This window comes from Helicoverpa zea, chromosome 10, assembly GCF_022581195.2.
Source record: "Helicoverpa zea isolate HzStark_Cry1AcR chromosome 10, ilHelZeax1.1, whole genome shotgun sequence".
Lineage (NCBI taxonomy): Eukaryota > Metazoa > Arthropoda > Insecta > Lepidoptera > Noctuidae > Helicoverpa > Helicoverpa zea.
In genome coordinates, this window is record NC_061461.1 from 11506245 (window position 1) to 11524249 (window position 18005).

At 33.9% G+C, this 18005-nt stretch overlaps 1 protein-coding gene across 1 annotated transcript; it reads left to right on the forward strand.

Annotated features, from left to right (window-relative positions):
- The first annotated feature begins 427 nt into the window (after positions 1–427).
- On the forward strand, positions 428–12864 carry LOC124633657. The gene is made up of 8 exons (XM_047168957.1): positions 428–747; positions 823–941; positions 1700–1780; positions 3002–3110; positions 4076–4167; positions 4686–4833; positions 8401–8875; positions 8913–12864. The coding sequence occupies exons 1-7, from the start codon at positions 696–698 to the stop codon at positions 8553–8555; spliced, it is 756 nt and encodes a 251-aa protein (XP_047024913.1). The 5' UTR covers positions 428–695; the 3' UTR covers positions 8556–8875; positions 8913–12864.
- Positions 12865–18005: the final 5141 nt, after the last annotated feature.

The window sequence follows — 18005 nt, forward strand, 5'->3', positions numbered from 1 at the left end:
TATGAAACGTCTTTTTAAAAATTGTCTTTGAAAATCGCGCCATGTGACATTGTCAAATGTAACAAATGACTTAGCGATGCAAAACGGTCCAATCATGAGTCTGCATTCAACTTCTAATGAACATGAAACAGTAAAAGTAAACTTTTCTGTGAACTAAAATCATGATCGAAAAAACGTTATAAAAAGAAAACCCCATGGTTTTTAGATGATATGAAATACTTTTTTTAATCCTTACATTATACTGAATCCAATCGTACATATGAAGTTTCTGTCGACTCTGGGTGTTTTTTTGGCCATCTCCTTTGCCACTGGATATAATTCGACTAAGTCATATATAACGAATTCATATAGTAGAGTTCCTAGAGTTGTCTTAATTTCAGAACTGTAAAATACTTTGTTGATCAAGATTTTGATTTCTGAACGACTGACACACCTGTCAAGTTGTCAATCGACTTCGCAGCAGTCAATCGTTATCAGTTTTCCATTTCTGTTGCCTTAAATCTTAAAAATGTACGAAAACAGTAAGAATAAACCCAAAAACAAATAAATTCAACTATACGCTGTTTCTTTCTTGTCGTATAAAAAGTTCGAAACTTGATTTAATAATCATAACGCGAGATAACATATTCGTTTAAATATTCATCCGTAGCACCCTTTTTATGTGGTTTTCTTCAAGCTGTTGACAAATAGACTAAATGAAAAGCATACTTAGTGTAAAAATGGAGGCTAGCAACGATTCTTTATCGGGTAAGTTGGGTGTGATGGTTGAAAATAGTTATGTAAAGTTGTTGTGTTACAATCGCGTGTTTTGGTGTAACGCAGTGCTGTCTCCGCCTTTGACGGGGTCTCCAGCTGTTCTCCTGACTCCTGGGCGGACGAGGAACATCGCACAGGACATGGAGGCGCTCAGGCTGTCGCGGCAAGACAACCCTTACCTTCAGGTGAGCTTATATAATTTATGAAAGATAACTGCGCGTTGACGCGGAAACATCTGTAATGAGATGCGTTTTCCGCGTAGATTACATGTAAACACTGCTGTAAAAGTACAAGGAAGTCTTCATGGCTTACGTTTCTAATGTTCTCACTATCAACATTACATATGGAAGGTTATTTTCCATGTCTATGAATGTGTGTTGAGCAATTAGGTTTAAATGTGAATAATTAATCTATGTTACCTATTTCTAGTTGTGTAATGTGTACACAAGAATTTCTAGTTGTAGTATTAAATAGTTTACATAATGTTCTTGTACAGTATGGTAACAAAAAAGTTAACTTAGTTTGTTACAAATAATTTATGATTGAAGTTTTCATGCTACATAGATATTGATCTTGCTTGAAAATTATACAGTTACCTGTAATTCTGTGCTTAATGAGCTCACAAATTATACAACATTATTTTGAAAATATTCTGCTAAAATAAAAATGCACATATCTATGTATGCCTCTCTAAATCTAGCTACACTTCATAAAATATGGACAATGGATACATAAAAAAAAATAACAGTCTTTATGCTAAAAGTGGCTCAACATTCCAACACCTGTATTTATTCCAACATCAACAAACAAAGAAGATATCCTTATAATATTACCATTAAGATATTTTTGTACCCAATACTAAATGTTGTCATCTCACTTACCTGCCTGTATTTTTGATACACACTGTTTGAGATAGTAAAATTATCTAATCTTCAATTTCCAGCAAGTGATGGCTAGCAGAGAAAGTCTGATAGAAAGCCATGCAGAAGAGTGTGAATCTGATGATACTATCCTCATGTCACAGGTAAATATTACTTATTATTCACATTTATTCACATTATACCTCAAAACTTTAATGTTAATTTGCAAAGAATACTTATGTAACAAATTACTACCAAAGTCAATAAATAATTGAACAATTTCCTACTAGTTAGTAGGAAATAATTAGGCAGTTAATTACTTAATAAATTCATTTTGTACTAATAAATTTTTTCAATAGTCAAATAATTTTCCTGTAGAATAAATATTGTGATAATATTAAACTTACTGATTTTCTTATTTATTTAAAGTGAATTACATAAATGAGATTTATTCCTAATTTGAAAATTAATAGATTATCAATAAGTTACTAAGAATAAATGTTAGAATTTGTATTATACACATACAGTTAATACCAAATAATTAAGAGTTTTGCAGTGTTCTTATCTATTGACTGAGTCATAATGACCAATGCAGTAAATCAAATCATTTTAATGCATTGAAAGATATAACATTGCCAACTGATGCAAAGATAAGGTTGTTCTGATTGTTCAAGTTATCCATACTCTTTAAGAAAGAGGAAACATTTTTTTACACAAAAAATTTGAAAAAAAAAACACTGTTGGAAAGCTACTCTTTCTGAGTAACAAAGGTATTTTGTCCCAGTATGGATGTAGTTCCCACAGGACACGGGTGAAACCGCGGGAAAATGGCTAGGCTTTTATAAATAGTGTAATTAACAAGGTAAAGTTTTTTCATGTCTTGTCTACAATAAAAAAAAAAACTCATATAAAATCGAAAAACACAGTATCCCTATTGAGTAATTTTTTAAATCAGTATTCCCAATTTCAGTTTTGCATCTTTTATTGAATGCTGCCGCTGGAAATCGAAATGGTCTTATGTTGTCTTACAACATTAGAATAATATCAGCCATAAAACCATTTACTATCTATGTATGTATATCTATGTATGCAATGTCAGCTATTGTTTTCATAGTGACTACTATATCATGGCGTGCGTACAATAATGAATGTTCGTTATTAGAGATTATTATGCTCTATTGTAAACATTAGTAGTCGGGAAATACACGCTACGGCGATAGAAATTAATATGTAGATAGAAAGATACAATACTGTATTCCTTTTATTTCACATCATCATCTTCCTCTTGCGCTTATCTAAATTTTATTGACGGTTTACAGCATATTTTCATTTTACAATTATATTTCTATCATTTAAAATTTTATTCATGTCGTAAAAATTTTCAGGAATTCGGAAGCACAGCCTTAGACTTCATAGAAGATGATCCCCTGACCTTAAAGGAGGTCCATGAACACATGATACGGTCGCCACCACCAACCAGTTGCTGGCCACATGGTAAAGAACCTCATTCAAAAAACAAATTCAGACTGGTCGCTGCCTTGATGCATAAAATAAAAAAACTTCTTGTGCTAACGGTTTCACATTTCACTAAAAGCCTTAGGAGCATAATTAACAATAACTAATTTTCAGATTAATAATTATGTATCTACTTATAGATCATTTTACTTTTTTTTATTCTTATTTAAATGATAGGAACCTTTTTTATGATACAGTCTGTTCCATTTTTAAATCTCGTCCTAATAAAAGTTTGGAATATTATTACAATTTCATTTTAATAGCGTAGCTTATAGATAAATAAATAAAATACCAAACTAAAAATCCAGTCCGTATCTTTTTAGGACAGATGTTTTAAACCGATTTCATACACGAAAAATGTCTGCTTTCCATTTAGATTACAAAGTAGGTCAGAACAGGTGAATGACTGATTACCTACAACATTTTCACACGCCATGACACGCTATCTAACGTGAATTACATTGTTCAGATAGCTAATAATTATTTAAAGTCTGCTTGATAAAACTTTGAACATAAACGTAAATATTGCATCATATATTTACAATGGCGAAATCGCGCCATTATTTTGTGAAGCCATTGAGATTTAGCAATTGTTTTAAAGCAACGAATACTGTAAAGTGCTTAGTCCGATTTTAATTTTATTTGTCTGTAGCATTAGTAAAGATTAGCTGGTTTGTAATTGAAATCACGTTTAGGGTTGTCAGAATATACAAATAAATAGATAAATGTTTATGATAAAGAAAGAAGTGTCTATAGGTTGAAAATTATGATGACTTTAATTATGTAATCTGATAATAGTTAGATGATCTAGTATTTTGTTTAACTTAAGATATTTTAGATCAACATATTTTGAATGATATCTCCTTCTATCACTGCTTATAATACTAATAAAACACATAAAACCTTCATAATAATATTTTTGCCGTTTCCCGCTCTCCGTGAAGACACACTGTCGTACCGTGCGTCCAGCGCTTTCGACTTCGCAGCTGACAGCCCTGTGTCGTACAGCGCTTACTCGGTCAATTCCCAGGAAAAGGTTACTAACATTACTTTTTAAGCGTGCTGTCCTATGTGTCTGTGTGTCACTGTTGCTTTTGTGCACTGTTCGTTTTTTGAATTTTTTGATTGTTTTTTTTTGTTGGATTTTTAATTCAATGCGTGAGTAAAAAGGTTACTTTACAAACAGTTTACATTATTACAGTAACCTATTTGTAAGTCATCGTGTTGAATTAAAAATCGTACTAAAAATTATTTCAGAATGTTGTAAAGTTGGTAATATCTACCAGGTAAATAAAACTTATATAGATTGTCATGGTAACTAATTAAAACTAATTCGGGGTGAGGCAATGCCAATTTTTAGTAACTTACAAGTATTTTGTTTCTTTTATCGGCCTTCATATTTTGCGTCTACTATAAAATCAGTAGATATTTATTTTGTCAAAAATATGATTTTCCTATGTATTTTTGTCATTTGTATAATAATGATTTTGTATCATAATTTGAGTATTTTTCAAGGTCACTTTGTCGTTAAATAAACGTGTACTTTCGCACCAGGAGCTGCTAGGAGGTAGGTCTCCAAGACGCAACACGCGATGCGACGAGTCTCGCAACAACAACACTTCGAGTCGTCCGCGCTCTTCCCGCTCTGCGTCCCCAAGGTCACATGACCTTACGCTTGGTGGGCGACCTCTTTCCTTACCAGGTGATTTAAAAAGTAAATGGGTTGCTTACGGGAGATACATATATTTTATGCGATTATTTAGTCGGGTAATTTTTTTGAAATCAGCAGGTGTTAAAGCGGCCCAATTGTATTAGTCCCCAGGCCGGCGAACAAATTTTTTTTTGATACATATACATTTAAGACTTTGTGAGTGCCTTTCTTGCGATGAGTCCGACAAACTTTTCGAATGCGCAAATTTTGGTGCCGCTGCTTTTTTTAATGCTTGACTCCTGGAATTGTCGATATGACGTCACTATGACTCTTCGTACATACCTGTTTCATTTTTTGAGATTCGTTTAATAAAGTTAACTAGAAAATGGTGGTCAACTTGTCCGATAAAGATCGTGCTGCGTTTGGAGTGTCCACCATCCTGAAAATGTCGATATGACGTCACTATGACTCTTCGTACATACCTGTTTCATTTTTTGAGATTTGTTTAATAAAGTTAACTAGAAAATTGTGGTAAGCTTGTCCGACAAAGATCATGCTGCATATGGAGTGTCCACCGTCTGGAAAATATAGATATATTTTAAGATTTGGTATAAAGTACTGACAATTGGTGTGAAGTATGCTAATAGTAAATGTTGCATTTAGAAAGTCGTTTCGAATGATATATGTATCATTACTACAGGAGGGATTTATTAACTCGAAAACGCCTATCGATAAAATAATCTTATATAAGCTCTAGCTTCTGAAATACTAACAATTCGCCGAAGTTTTTTTAATATGAAATGTTGCATTTAAAAACGTCTTTTGAATTATGTATAACTCATTACTAGAGATGGGATTTATTTAATTGAAAACATCTATCAATAATTATAATTTTAAATAAGCTCTAGCTCCTAAACTACTAACAATTTGTCGGAAGTATGTTAACACGAAATGTTTCATTTGGAAAGGTTTTTCAAATAATATATAATTTGTTACTAAAGAAGTAATGGATTAGCTTGACAGAACCTACCGATAATATAATCTTAGAAAAGCTCTAGCTTTTAAAGTACTAACAATTTGTCGGAGTTATGCTAATACAACCTTGCGCTTAAAAAGATCTTTTGATTGAAATATGGCTCATAACTTCAAGTGAGATGTTATTCCTTAACACAATGTAAAGTATCAATAATATGCCTTAGGTCAGTTATGTCTTCCAAAATACTAAGAATCGGTAAGTGATATGTTAAGACGGAATATAGCGCTTAAAAAGATCTTTCGATTGACATATGGTTCATACCTAGAGGTGGGACATTATTCCCTAACATAGTAAAACCTATCGATAATACGCCTTATTTGGGCTATATCTTCTAAAATACTAAGAATTGATAAGTGGTATGTTGAGACAAAATGTTGCGCTTAAAAAGACCTTTTGGTTGATATATAGTCCATTAATAGATGTGGGATATTATTCCTTAACATAAAATAAACTATCAACAATATGTCTTAGTCAGGCTACTTTTTCTAAAATCATCATCCTCCGAGCCTTTTCCCAACTATGTTGGGGTCGGCTTCCAGTCTAACCGGATTCAGCTGAGTACCAGTGCTTTACAAGAAGCGACTGCCTATCTGACCTCCTCAACCCAGTTACCCGGGCAACCCGATACCCCTTGGTTAGACTGGTGTCAGACTTACTGGCTTCTGACTACCCGTAACGACTGCCAAGGATGTTCAATGACAGCCAGGACCTACAGTTTAACGTGCCATCCGAAACACAGTCATTGGTGTCTAAGATATACTTAGAAAGTACATATAAACTTAGAAAAGTTGCATTGGTACTTGCCTGACCTGGAATCGAACCCGCGCCCTCATACTTGAGAGGTTGGTCTTTTATCCACTAGGCCACCACGACTGCTACTTTTTCTAAAATACGAATTAAAATTGGTAAGTAGTATGCCAATTTAATATACTTAAATAATGCACGTGAATATTTAAGTTAGAAATTGACAAAAAGAATAAACTTCTTCCAATTGTAATATTTTTTTCTCATTTTCTTGTCGAACTGACTATTTAACTCAATGTATTTGTCGGACAAGTCCATATTTGTATTTAGAATAATGTTATCTATCATTGTTATTCTTGTCCGACATGTATGTATGGGGAGACACAGTGACGTCATATCGACATTTTTCGGATGGTGGACACTCTAAACGCAGCATGATCTTTATCGGACAAGTTGACCACAATTTTCTAGTTAACTTTATTAAACAAATCTCAAAAAATGAAACAGGTATGTACGAAGAGTCATAGTGACGTCATATCGACAATTCCAGGAGTCAAGCATTAAAAAACGCAGCGGCACCAAAATTTGTGCATTCGAAAAGTTTGTCGGACTCATCGTAAGGAAGGCACTCACAAAGTCTTAAATGTATATGTATCAAAAAAAAATTTGTTCGCCGGCCTGGGGACTATACAGGGTTATAGGTAACACACTAACAACCTCTCAGGACCATATCACTAATATCATAAACTAAAACTTTTGCTCTACGACTTTTAATAATTGTCAGATTTTAGTTCATCAAAATTTTCACACAAAAATTAAAATAATTCAAGTGTACGCTCTAAAATTTACGAAGTCTATGGGAAGCAAAAGAAAGCGCTAGTTAGGTAAACAGTAGTACATACAAAAGACAGCGGAGGGGAGCGGGGCTCGGGCGGTGGCGGGGGAGCGTTTGAACTTGACCTATTTACGAGCGGCGGTCAGTCGTTTTTATGCGCCCGCGTCGCGTCATACGTGTCCTTGTAGCGAAATTCGGTTGTGCGAACGTAATTATCTTTACAGTATGGCGTATCGATATTCAAATGTCGAGTACACGGAAATGGTGCGAATGCTTGCTAGGTGTGATGACAGTGTTTCGGAAGCCTGTCGCCAATACGCCATACGATTCCCAAACATCTCTACACCTCGTTGAGTAACAATGCTAGCCGCCACACAGCGATTACAAGATTACGGTCAATTCCGGCATGCCATCAGGGATAGTGGTCGTCCACCGAGGCACACAGTACGTGAAGAAGACGATATATTTTTTTATTTGACTTGTTACCAATTCAAAAGTATGACTAGGTACGAGAATAGTGCGCGGGAGGCGTGGGTAGGTAAAGATCTTGCATTCGTTCTAAAAGTGCAAACCCTCTACACCAAACGAATTCATTGTAATGTGTGATAATCTCGACTCGTCCACACGCTCTAAGGTCGACTAATCGCTCGACTGGTCTCGATCGGGCCATTAGTTGGTGAAGAAATGGTGGCCGGGGCGTGCAAATTTTATCACTATAGCAAAATAGAGTTGAAATGTGTTAGATAGAACAATGAAATCTTGTAGGTTTGTTTTTGGCAAATGTATTATGTTTTATAAAAAGTCATAGAACAAAGTTGTAGTTTATGATGTTAGTAATACAGTCCTGCAAGGTTGCTAGTGTTTTACCAATAACCCTGTATTTTTCCAGTTCCTACATTTCTCCTTTGGCGCTGTGAGCTCGTCTTGTAAAGTAACAGGGAATTTTGACTTAACTTCATATGTACAATGTTGCTTCTCTAATAGTTTTTAAAACATTTTCCAGGAGAAAGCCACCTCCGCAATGCACTGAGCAAAAAGCAGACCGGCAACCAAAGTGAGAGGTTCTCTCTCCTGCAGCACCCGCGACCGCTGCGCCGACCGCATGGCAGCCGACGCGACGACGACAGCGTGCAACTTGTGCCAGATTGTGATAAGTAATGCCACGAGATATTATCTGTACTCAACGTGCAGACTATAAGGATATATCGGTGATAGGAAATACGCCTGAAAAATTTCAGGCTTTTCGGGTGACCTTTTCCAGTGACCTTGACCTTGAAGCCCAAGGTCGAGTTAGCAAATCATACATCTCAACAATGCAAGCGGTGAATATTTTTGTGAAAAATTCGCAGAATGTTTGCTCGTGACCTCGGCTAGGTTATTGTAATTTCAAGGTCAAGGTAAATTCAGGTGTTCTTTGTATTGTGTATGGAATTGAAATTGGAATGTAATTGGCGGCATTTCGGCATTTTAAGGGCAAACGCACATTTTTGTTGTGCCGTTCGATTTTTTGGATATGGATGTCTACTTTCAATGGTGGGTTTTGGTATGCCTAACCTTTTAACTATAAGGTTAGCATGAAGAAAGATGAAGCTTGTTTCTTTGTCAAAAGTATCAATGTCAAAAAACGGTAATGGTTGATTCATTTAAAAAATTGGCATGATCTCCTAAAAAATAAATGGATTAGTGAATTGTATACAGAAAAGAAACTTAATTGAACAAAAAGTATTAATTTGTATTTAAGAGAAAAATATTTTGAAATCACGAAAGAAAATAAAAAAATAAGCACCCAGAATAGCAAGTATAGAAAAAAGCACAATAATACAATCAAAAATTTTGGGAAACAGACCGCAAAATTATAGCTAGAACTTTTAGATAAACGTTTATTTTAGAAACTTTGTTTGTGCTTATATTTAATCTTAAAAAAATGATTTATTAATCAAAAATATTTACACGAAAAAATTACCAAGTATTATTTTAAATTTGTCGAATGTTACCGTCTATTAATTCTACAATATGACAAAAATGTAAATGTCACGTTAACAATATATTTCGTGGCAATAATCTTTATTTTTAATGAATTTTAGAAACGTTTCTGCGTATAGACGCGATATTTACAAGTATTACCGAACACATATTATTGAAATTGTCGCGTCTTACCGCGTTACTGCCGTGTGTTACCGCGTTTTACCGCGTAACTGCCGAACATTGCCGAGTGATCACGAACACCACACGAATTCCTATTAAATGCTCACTGTAGTTATAATTCGCTGTCCTAACCAAATTAGTAAGATTTAGACACCTAGTAACTAGTTCATAGTATTATTGTTACTAAATAAGCTTTATTAGTTAAATTCTAGATTAGTGCGAATCGCTGAACTAGGTCAAAATCGAGGGAGATAATTTCGTGACGGCTAAATAATTATAAATAACTTTGATTTTCAAAATAATGATATTTTTTTAAAAGACAATTTTAACGAAGTACTCTTTTTTCGTTTATTGTTTTTATAATAAGTAAATATATTGCATGTGTCTTTAGTGTTATATAGTAAAACTTATAGGAATGTAGATATTGAGTTACCGAATTATTATATTAGTGCAAATATATCCCACCATTATATTATTTTTAGTCCCAATAGTACAGTCAGCATCAGCAAAAAGGAAGGCGAACAAAATGCTTGATTTGTTAAAAGCTAGAAAAAGAACAAATAAGTTAGTGATAAAACTAAAAAATATGATGGTCCACAATTTTTTAAACACTTCAAAGTTAAATTGCAACAGACATTTGCAGGCGAATATTGTATTCATCAATTTGTATTGCATAAATGTACCAATTTTGATGTTCAATTCGTGTCTATAAGAAAAATATTTTAATTTAATAATAATTATAAAATAATTATATTGCTTGTGATGTTGATTGTACTCATCATCATATTATTACATATATATAATAATAATAGTTTTTTTCTATTAAATCGCTACGTCACGTGGTATTAAGGGTAAATATAATTTCGATGTTTAATTGTTAAATGTTTATTATTATTAATTAATGATTGTATGTAAAGAGTCAAACCCCGAAAAGTATATTTTGTTGTGTCTCTATGTCGTTTGAAATCTAGTCTAAATTGTCTATTTATTTTAAATTCAGAAGCTCCTTTCATTGGTCTTGGGCCGCTGAATAAAATCCATTCCTGATTTGGGAATTGGTTAAAAATATTAATAAAGTGTTTCCGCGGCTATTATAAAATATTTGATAACTCGCTTTGTGGGTGTACGAGAGTACACCTTTGCCTAAACCAGAGAGGTTTGTAGGCGTTCCGGCAGTTTACACCTAATTCCTTTGTCAAATATTGTGAAAAAGTATTTAATTAGAATTCATCGTTATGATTTTAATAAAATTAATTGAAAATATCTATGTTATTGCTGAAATTTGATTTTGGCTTCTGTCTTCTTTCTAAACTTAGTTTTGTTTGTTTTTGCTCAACAATGAAATAAAATTATCTCTATATTAGTTATATTCTATAGTAAATAATTACGTTATTCTGTCTATTGGTCGGTGCTCACGACTTTCGAGCTTAAGTGTGTCATATTATTATATGAATTTTATGAATATTCTATTATATTAAGTTGTTATTTAAATAATCAAGAATTAGTAATTGAAAAAAAAAAAAAACGCCATGGAAAAACATACCATGATCTTCCAATTGTGACAACAAAATGGCAATTAAAAAATGTCTTAAGGTCTAGACTGTACCACAGCGGTGCGGAGTTTTTTTTTATAATTCATAGAATTTCTGTACTAAAACATCTTGTTGCCGCCTACTCAGTAATAATTCTCCGCTCCGTAACACTTTGATGGAGTCTGGGCTTTAGTAGCAAAATAATTCCGGCTTATTTGAGGGTGAAATTTGTCTGCTTAAATAATATATATCTCGTTTTATACCTTCTTTTGTTTCTCTTAACACATGAACTCCAATCATAGTGTAGCCAAGCTTCTATGATTGTCTATTGATGAAACCAATATGGCCGTGGTTTTTCGTTCATTCTTGTAATTTAATAAAATTGATATTTAGTATTAAAATATATATATTCATAGGTTACTTAGTAGTAGGGGAACTTAATTTTGATTTTGAAAGTTGTATATGGATATATAATTATTGTTAATTTTAATGTTTCTTACGTTTTTATTCAATGACATTCCATAATAAATACTCCTGTAGTGTTAAGTTTTTCGTGAACTTTTAATGTTTTTTAGGCAAGATGTTTGTGTTTTATTATGAAACTAAAATTGATTGGCAAAACAATATTTAATTAAACTATATTTAATTTCTTTAATTATTATTTTTTTGTTTTATAATTTTTAAGTTTTTACTCTATACTATTTAAATTTAAAGGAACTATATTATAAAACAGTGTTAATTGAATTCAAAAGACGTAAGTGCCACTGACACTTCTCTCTTACGCCATTTGAGCAGAAAATAACACTTCTTCCAGCCCAATAAATATGACGGATGATCTTTTCCTAGCTGATGCCTAGATGGCGCTGATCTAGGCACGTTACTGCTAGGAACAGAGCTTCATATCTTATCAACGTCATATAATTTTGAGGCAGTATAACGAAAAGTACTTGTCAACAATAATTTAAAAACAAATAGAAAATAGGGAAAAAAGGAGATAAGAAGTCGGTTAGGTTCTTATCCGAATCCATCCGAATGTTCCGAGAGATTTTGAAATCAATTTGTGCAGAAACCTGTGACTTACTTTTTACTAATCACTTGGCAGGTACAACGCCATCTATCGTGTTCTTGTACTTACTACTTGTGCTCTCAAACTACATAGTTTATTAACTCTCTCGGTTATTTTATTTTTAATTCAATTCAATGCAGTCTTTTTTAACCGCCAATCAATTTTAGTTTCCCTTCGGGTGCCATTTTCTCTATGTACAGTTAATGTCGATGGGTTTCCTAAACTTTTGATGTTGTTATATTATTATGTGTATTTCAAATATGTACTGAAAAGCGGTTGAGAATGACTATTGATCATTATTGATTTATCATATGTTCATATTGAAAATTATTTGTTGTCTTTTAAAGATTGACACTTTATTTTCCAACCATGTTTATTTGCTAAAATCTTCCTCATTTGAAAACCAGACAGATGTAGTTATTAAGAAACAAAATTATGTTGTCTGACGTCTTCCATAAATAGAAATAAATACTGCCATCAAAAATAAATAGCTTTCCTGTTTTTAGAATTTGTAAAAAAAGTTTTTACTACAATGCTTTTTTGCCATTCTCAATCGTTTTTCAAATAATTGTGAACACTTTTCGGTATGATTGTACCTCAAACCAAAGAGTAGGCCAATGTTTATACTAGTGCAGTTATGTTTTGTACCATATTGTAACTGGTCATTCGCTGGTCGATACAGCCAGATTATCTATAGATTAATAAAGAAATATTTGATTCTGAACTTGTGGTTTCATTTGTTCAATGTTCCCGACTGCCAAGAAAGGCTACTTCAATACTTTATTGCACTCCATATGTTTGTTACATAATGTGTTGTTTTGGTACATTATGGACCCCGTAGGGCACGGCACGGTAGAGGAGGAAGCTAGTTTTATAAATATTATTATTGTACTAATTATTTTATTTTTATATAAGACGGAATGTAGGAGTTAAAATTGTTATTGCTCATTTCATTAAGGTGGTACTTATATGGTATGCAAGTCATCATCTTTTTCCTACCATGTTGGGGTTGGGTCCGGTCCCAGTTTAACCAGACGCAGCTGAGAAAAAGTGTTTTACATGGAGCGACTGCAATATCTGACTTCCACAACCCAGTTACTCGGGCAGTTGTCGGAACAGGTACTGTTAGCTACTAGCGCCATCTATTCCATCTAAAAGCTTAATTGCTACAGCGCCACCATATTATTTTATTGTAGTCACTGTACCATCGTTTTGTATTTATTATTTTATTATTGACGTTGTATTCGTTGAACACGAAGTTGCAAAATGAATGTTTTGGACTATATTCTATAAATTTTATGATATTGATATAAAATAAATTACAGTTTTTTTTAATTATTTCCTCATGGTTATATTGCCTCATGGTAGAATGTAGGTACTGGACTCTACTTCCACTTAAAACAATATCTTTATACGTACATTCATGGTAAATAAATCATTTAATTTCATTAAAGGTCAGGTAAATAAAAAACGGGGAAATTTTATTTATAATTTTATTAAATTAATTATTTCTATAACTTTTTACATATAGTAAATTATATGTGCCACGTTTCGTCAATTACATTGAATAATGCTGCCATGTCACATCAGCATAGTCACAATGGTACCTAATGTTTGCCTCTACAACCCGACAGTGTGCCAGCTCGCGACGACAAGCCGGCCGACTCGCCTCCGCGCACAACTTGCTCCAAGAATATATTTATGAAATAATTTGTATAAAAATTTTGGCTCCAATATTTACAAATGCACTGATATTTTTTTACAACGCCGGACTAATTTTTACAGCGACTAAGTTGAGTAAAGGGCGGCGGAGGCCAGCCGACGCGCGAGCTTCACATTATTGCAATTCATTTCTAATAACACATTTCTTATCTAAAGTGGGCGCGTACAGTGCGCGAACATTGCAATACCCTATCGTTACAGCGGACTCTACGACCGAAGGAAGAGACGCAACTAAACGCACTGTAGCCATAGGATACAGACAAACGAAATAACGAAGAGACAACACCAAAGGCAGAGCCGAGTGGTTCCCTGGGCTGACGTCGCCCGCGCTAACTATTCTATTCTGACGATACCTTCTCCCTGTTTCGTGTTTTAAAATTAACATTTAGATTAACACACAAGTTGAGGGGCTTATACAGAATTTGTACTCTTAAAGCGTCCCGTCGCCGCTCGCACCCAGACTGTCCGCGGGACGGCAGCCGCGACCGGGACACGGCGACACTTGATCGAAGCGAAACACTGGTACGATTTAAACGACAAAGCACTGTTCTAACAATAAATTAAATTTTTGTGATACATAAATAATAACCGAATGATAAATATATTTTAGTTGATATAAATATTCTGACAGAGACTGCAAGTGTGAGCGTCGATAGCTGAGGAGACGTCGGCGATGCTCCACGGTCGCTTACCGTGGCCGACTCGGGGGACCTAACATTACGCTCAATATTTGAACTAACGGATGGATGGAATCGTTCAATACAACAGAGTCAGTCAGTCGACAGTCGAGAGATATCTTAACAATGTAACACTTAGACATTCAACAATGTGATGTAGTAAACATACTTATAACTGTATCAACATGAGTACCGCCACGGTAAGCGGCGCTGGCCCCGCCGTCGCATACATTACCATAAGAGATCAAACTGTCATTAAAACAAACATTATACTTACAAATGATAATACGTTTACAACTATCCTTATTATAAACATCCATACCTAAAACAATTTACAATCATATTTTATGCAAATTATATTTAGATGAACGTAAGTCATTCAGTCGGGCACAGGAAGTTATGAGATTGACTCGAGCGAGCCCCACCGAATGCCAATGCATATTTACTGAAAATTAATATAATACAATGAAAGTTCAGTCGTTCATTTCAGAAATGAATCAACAATTTATTACAAGATATAGTCATAACAAAAATATATGTGTACTCATCGAGATGTTATCTGTGCAAATTTTGTAACACACTGTATTGTCCAGCTCTAGTCGTGTATAATATATTACTTTTTTTGGTACATGAATGTCCACATAAATTAGAATCGCAACCAAATAACTGTGTCATCACGGCTGACCGGTGACGGCGTATGTGAGGGATGCGCGATAGACAACTAAATAAAATATCATAAACATTTGTGTTCTGTACAAGTCAATGTTGGATTATATAAAGCAAAAACTAATACCCCTAACTTTCGATAACATTGTTCTTTGTTCTATCTGAACAATCTACTGTTTATTTAACTCTACACACACTGCGTCACGGGATCTTGTTAGACGGACGTATTGCTTCCAAGTACCATTTAAAGTATAGAATAAATATTTCAATATCAAATTAGTATATTATTTCTTTTAATCCCATACCTCTTATAGGTTATGGGCCCAGTGCGAAAAAGGACATTTAGTAGTGAGAACATTCAGTAGTGCGTAGTGACAGTAAAGTGCATAGTTGTAAATAAAAATAAAGTTGTGACAATGGAAAAAGTGAAAAGAAACATTAAGCCTTTTAATGGAGAAAAGTACAGTGTATGGAAATTTAGAATTCGTACACTGCTTTCAGAGTTAAACTTGCTCAGTGTTATTGACGAAGAAATTCCTGGAACGCGATCCGCTGAGTGGGAAAAGAATAATAAGGCAGCCAAAAGTATTATAGTCGAATATTTGGCGGACTCATATCTTAATTATATTAATGAAAATGGGACTGCTCAAGCAGTTTTTAAACATTTTGACGCGATCTATGAAAGGAAAAGTGTAGCAACTCAATTAGCGCTGAGAAAACAATTATTGGGATTAAAATTAAAAGCCGATATACCCTTGATCAAACACTTCTCAACATTTGACGATCTGCTGACAGAATTATCAGCTGCTGGAGCTAAATTAGAGGAAACGGACAAAGTAGCTCATTTATTACTTACTCTCCCGAATACATATGATGGCGTTATCACTGCAATTGAGACACTATCTGAAGAAAATATCACTCTCGGTTTTGTAAAAACTAGACTATTAGATCACGAAGTAAAATTAAAAAAACGAGAGTCGTGATACCAGTTTAAAGATACTCCATGTTGAAGAAAAATATAATAAAAACAGATACAATCGCACAAAACAAAACTATTTGAAGAATACAACATTCAAGAAAACAAACAAACAAAAATTTGTGAAATGTCATTACTGTGGACGCAAAGGACACAAGAAACAGGATTGTTTCTATTTCAAAAGACAGACAAATATACAAAACAATGCCCCAGAAAGGACAAGACAAGTCCAAACTATTGCCCTGCAAGAGGGAACGACCTCGAATTCTTCTTTTTCAGGATTTGCGTTCATGACAAGCGCATACCATTATGAAAAAGACCACTCGACAATTAAATTCCTATTAGATTCAGGAGCGTCTGATCACATCACAAATAGAGATGATCTCTTCACATCGTTTGAATGTTTAAATCCTCCTTTAAAAATTTCAGTAGCTAAAAACAATACATTTATTTCAGCAACTAAAAGGGGAAACATAAATCTTATCAGTCAAACAGGAGTGCAAGGAATACTTACAAATGTATTGTTCTGTGCCGAAGTACCATATAATTTAATATCGGTATCAAAGATGCAGCAAGCAGGATTCACCATAATATTTGATGACAAAGGCACACAAATTACAAAGGAAGGTAAAATCATCATGAAAGGTAAGACATTGAATAATCTTATAGTTCTAGAGTTTAAAATACCAGTAATAAAAGGGGAATCCGCTTCCCAAGCATGTTATGTTAATGAAAATAAATATGAATTATGGCATCAACGCCTAGGACATATAAGTAAAACTAAATTCCTGCAGTTAAAATGTCATAATATGATTGATGACTTAGATGAAATAAATACCGTAACTCCAAATGATAAGTTGTGTGAAGCATGCATAAATGGGAAGCAGACTCGCCTGCCTTTTAATAAAGTTAAAGACAAAAGTTAAATTAAACGCCCTCTGTTTATTGTGCATTCAGATGTTTGTGGTCCTATAACACCTCCAACAATAGATAACAGAAATTATTTTGTTTTATTTGTTGATGAATACACACATTATTGTGTGGTGTATATGTTAACTTACAAATCAGAAGTGTTTACAGCTTTTAAAGACTATGTCGCTAAAAGTGAGGCTAAATTCAATTTCAAAGTAGTAAATCTTTATAGTGATAACGGTGGTGAATACTTATCCACCGAAATGAAAAACTACTGTAGAGAAAGAGGCATAAGCTATCATTTAACAGTTCCTAGGACCCCACAGTTAAATGGTGTTGCAGAACGTATGGTTCGCACAATAACAGAAAAAGCTCGTGCTATGTTAAATGGCACTAAAGCATCAAAACGTTTTTGGGGAAATGCAGTTTTAACTGCAGTTTATTTAATAAATATTACGCCTACGAAAGCTTTAAGTCAATCAAAGACACCATACGAGATGTGGCATGATAGGAAACCAAGCGTTAAAAATCTCAGAGTTTTCGGTTCAACTGTATATGTTCATAATAAAACCAGTAAAAACAAATTTGACAATAGGTCGTGGAAAGGAATACTGGTAGGTTATGAACCCAATGGTTATAAAGTTTGGAATACAGAATTCGAAAAATATGAAACTGTAAGGGACGTTGTAATTGATGAGACTAATTTTATCGAATCTAGGCCTTCATTACGACCTGAACGGAGTAATAATACATATTCCCAAGACGAAACTGATAATGACTCCGTAACAAAATCAGTGTCTTATAAGTCTCATAGTTCTGGCCCTAAATCAGATAGCTCTCAATCTGATGAATGCAGTACAAGTAAAATTCGAAAAATCGGTAGTCATGAAATACCGAATGAACCTGAAAATG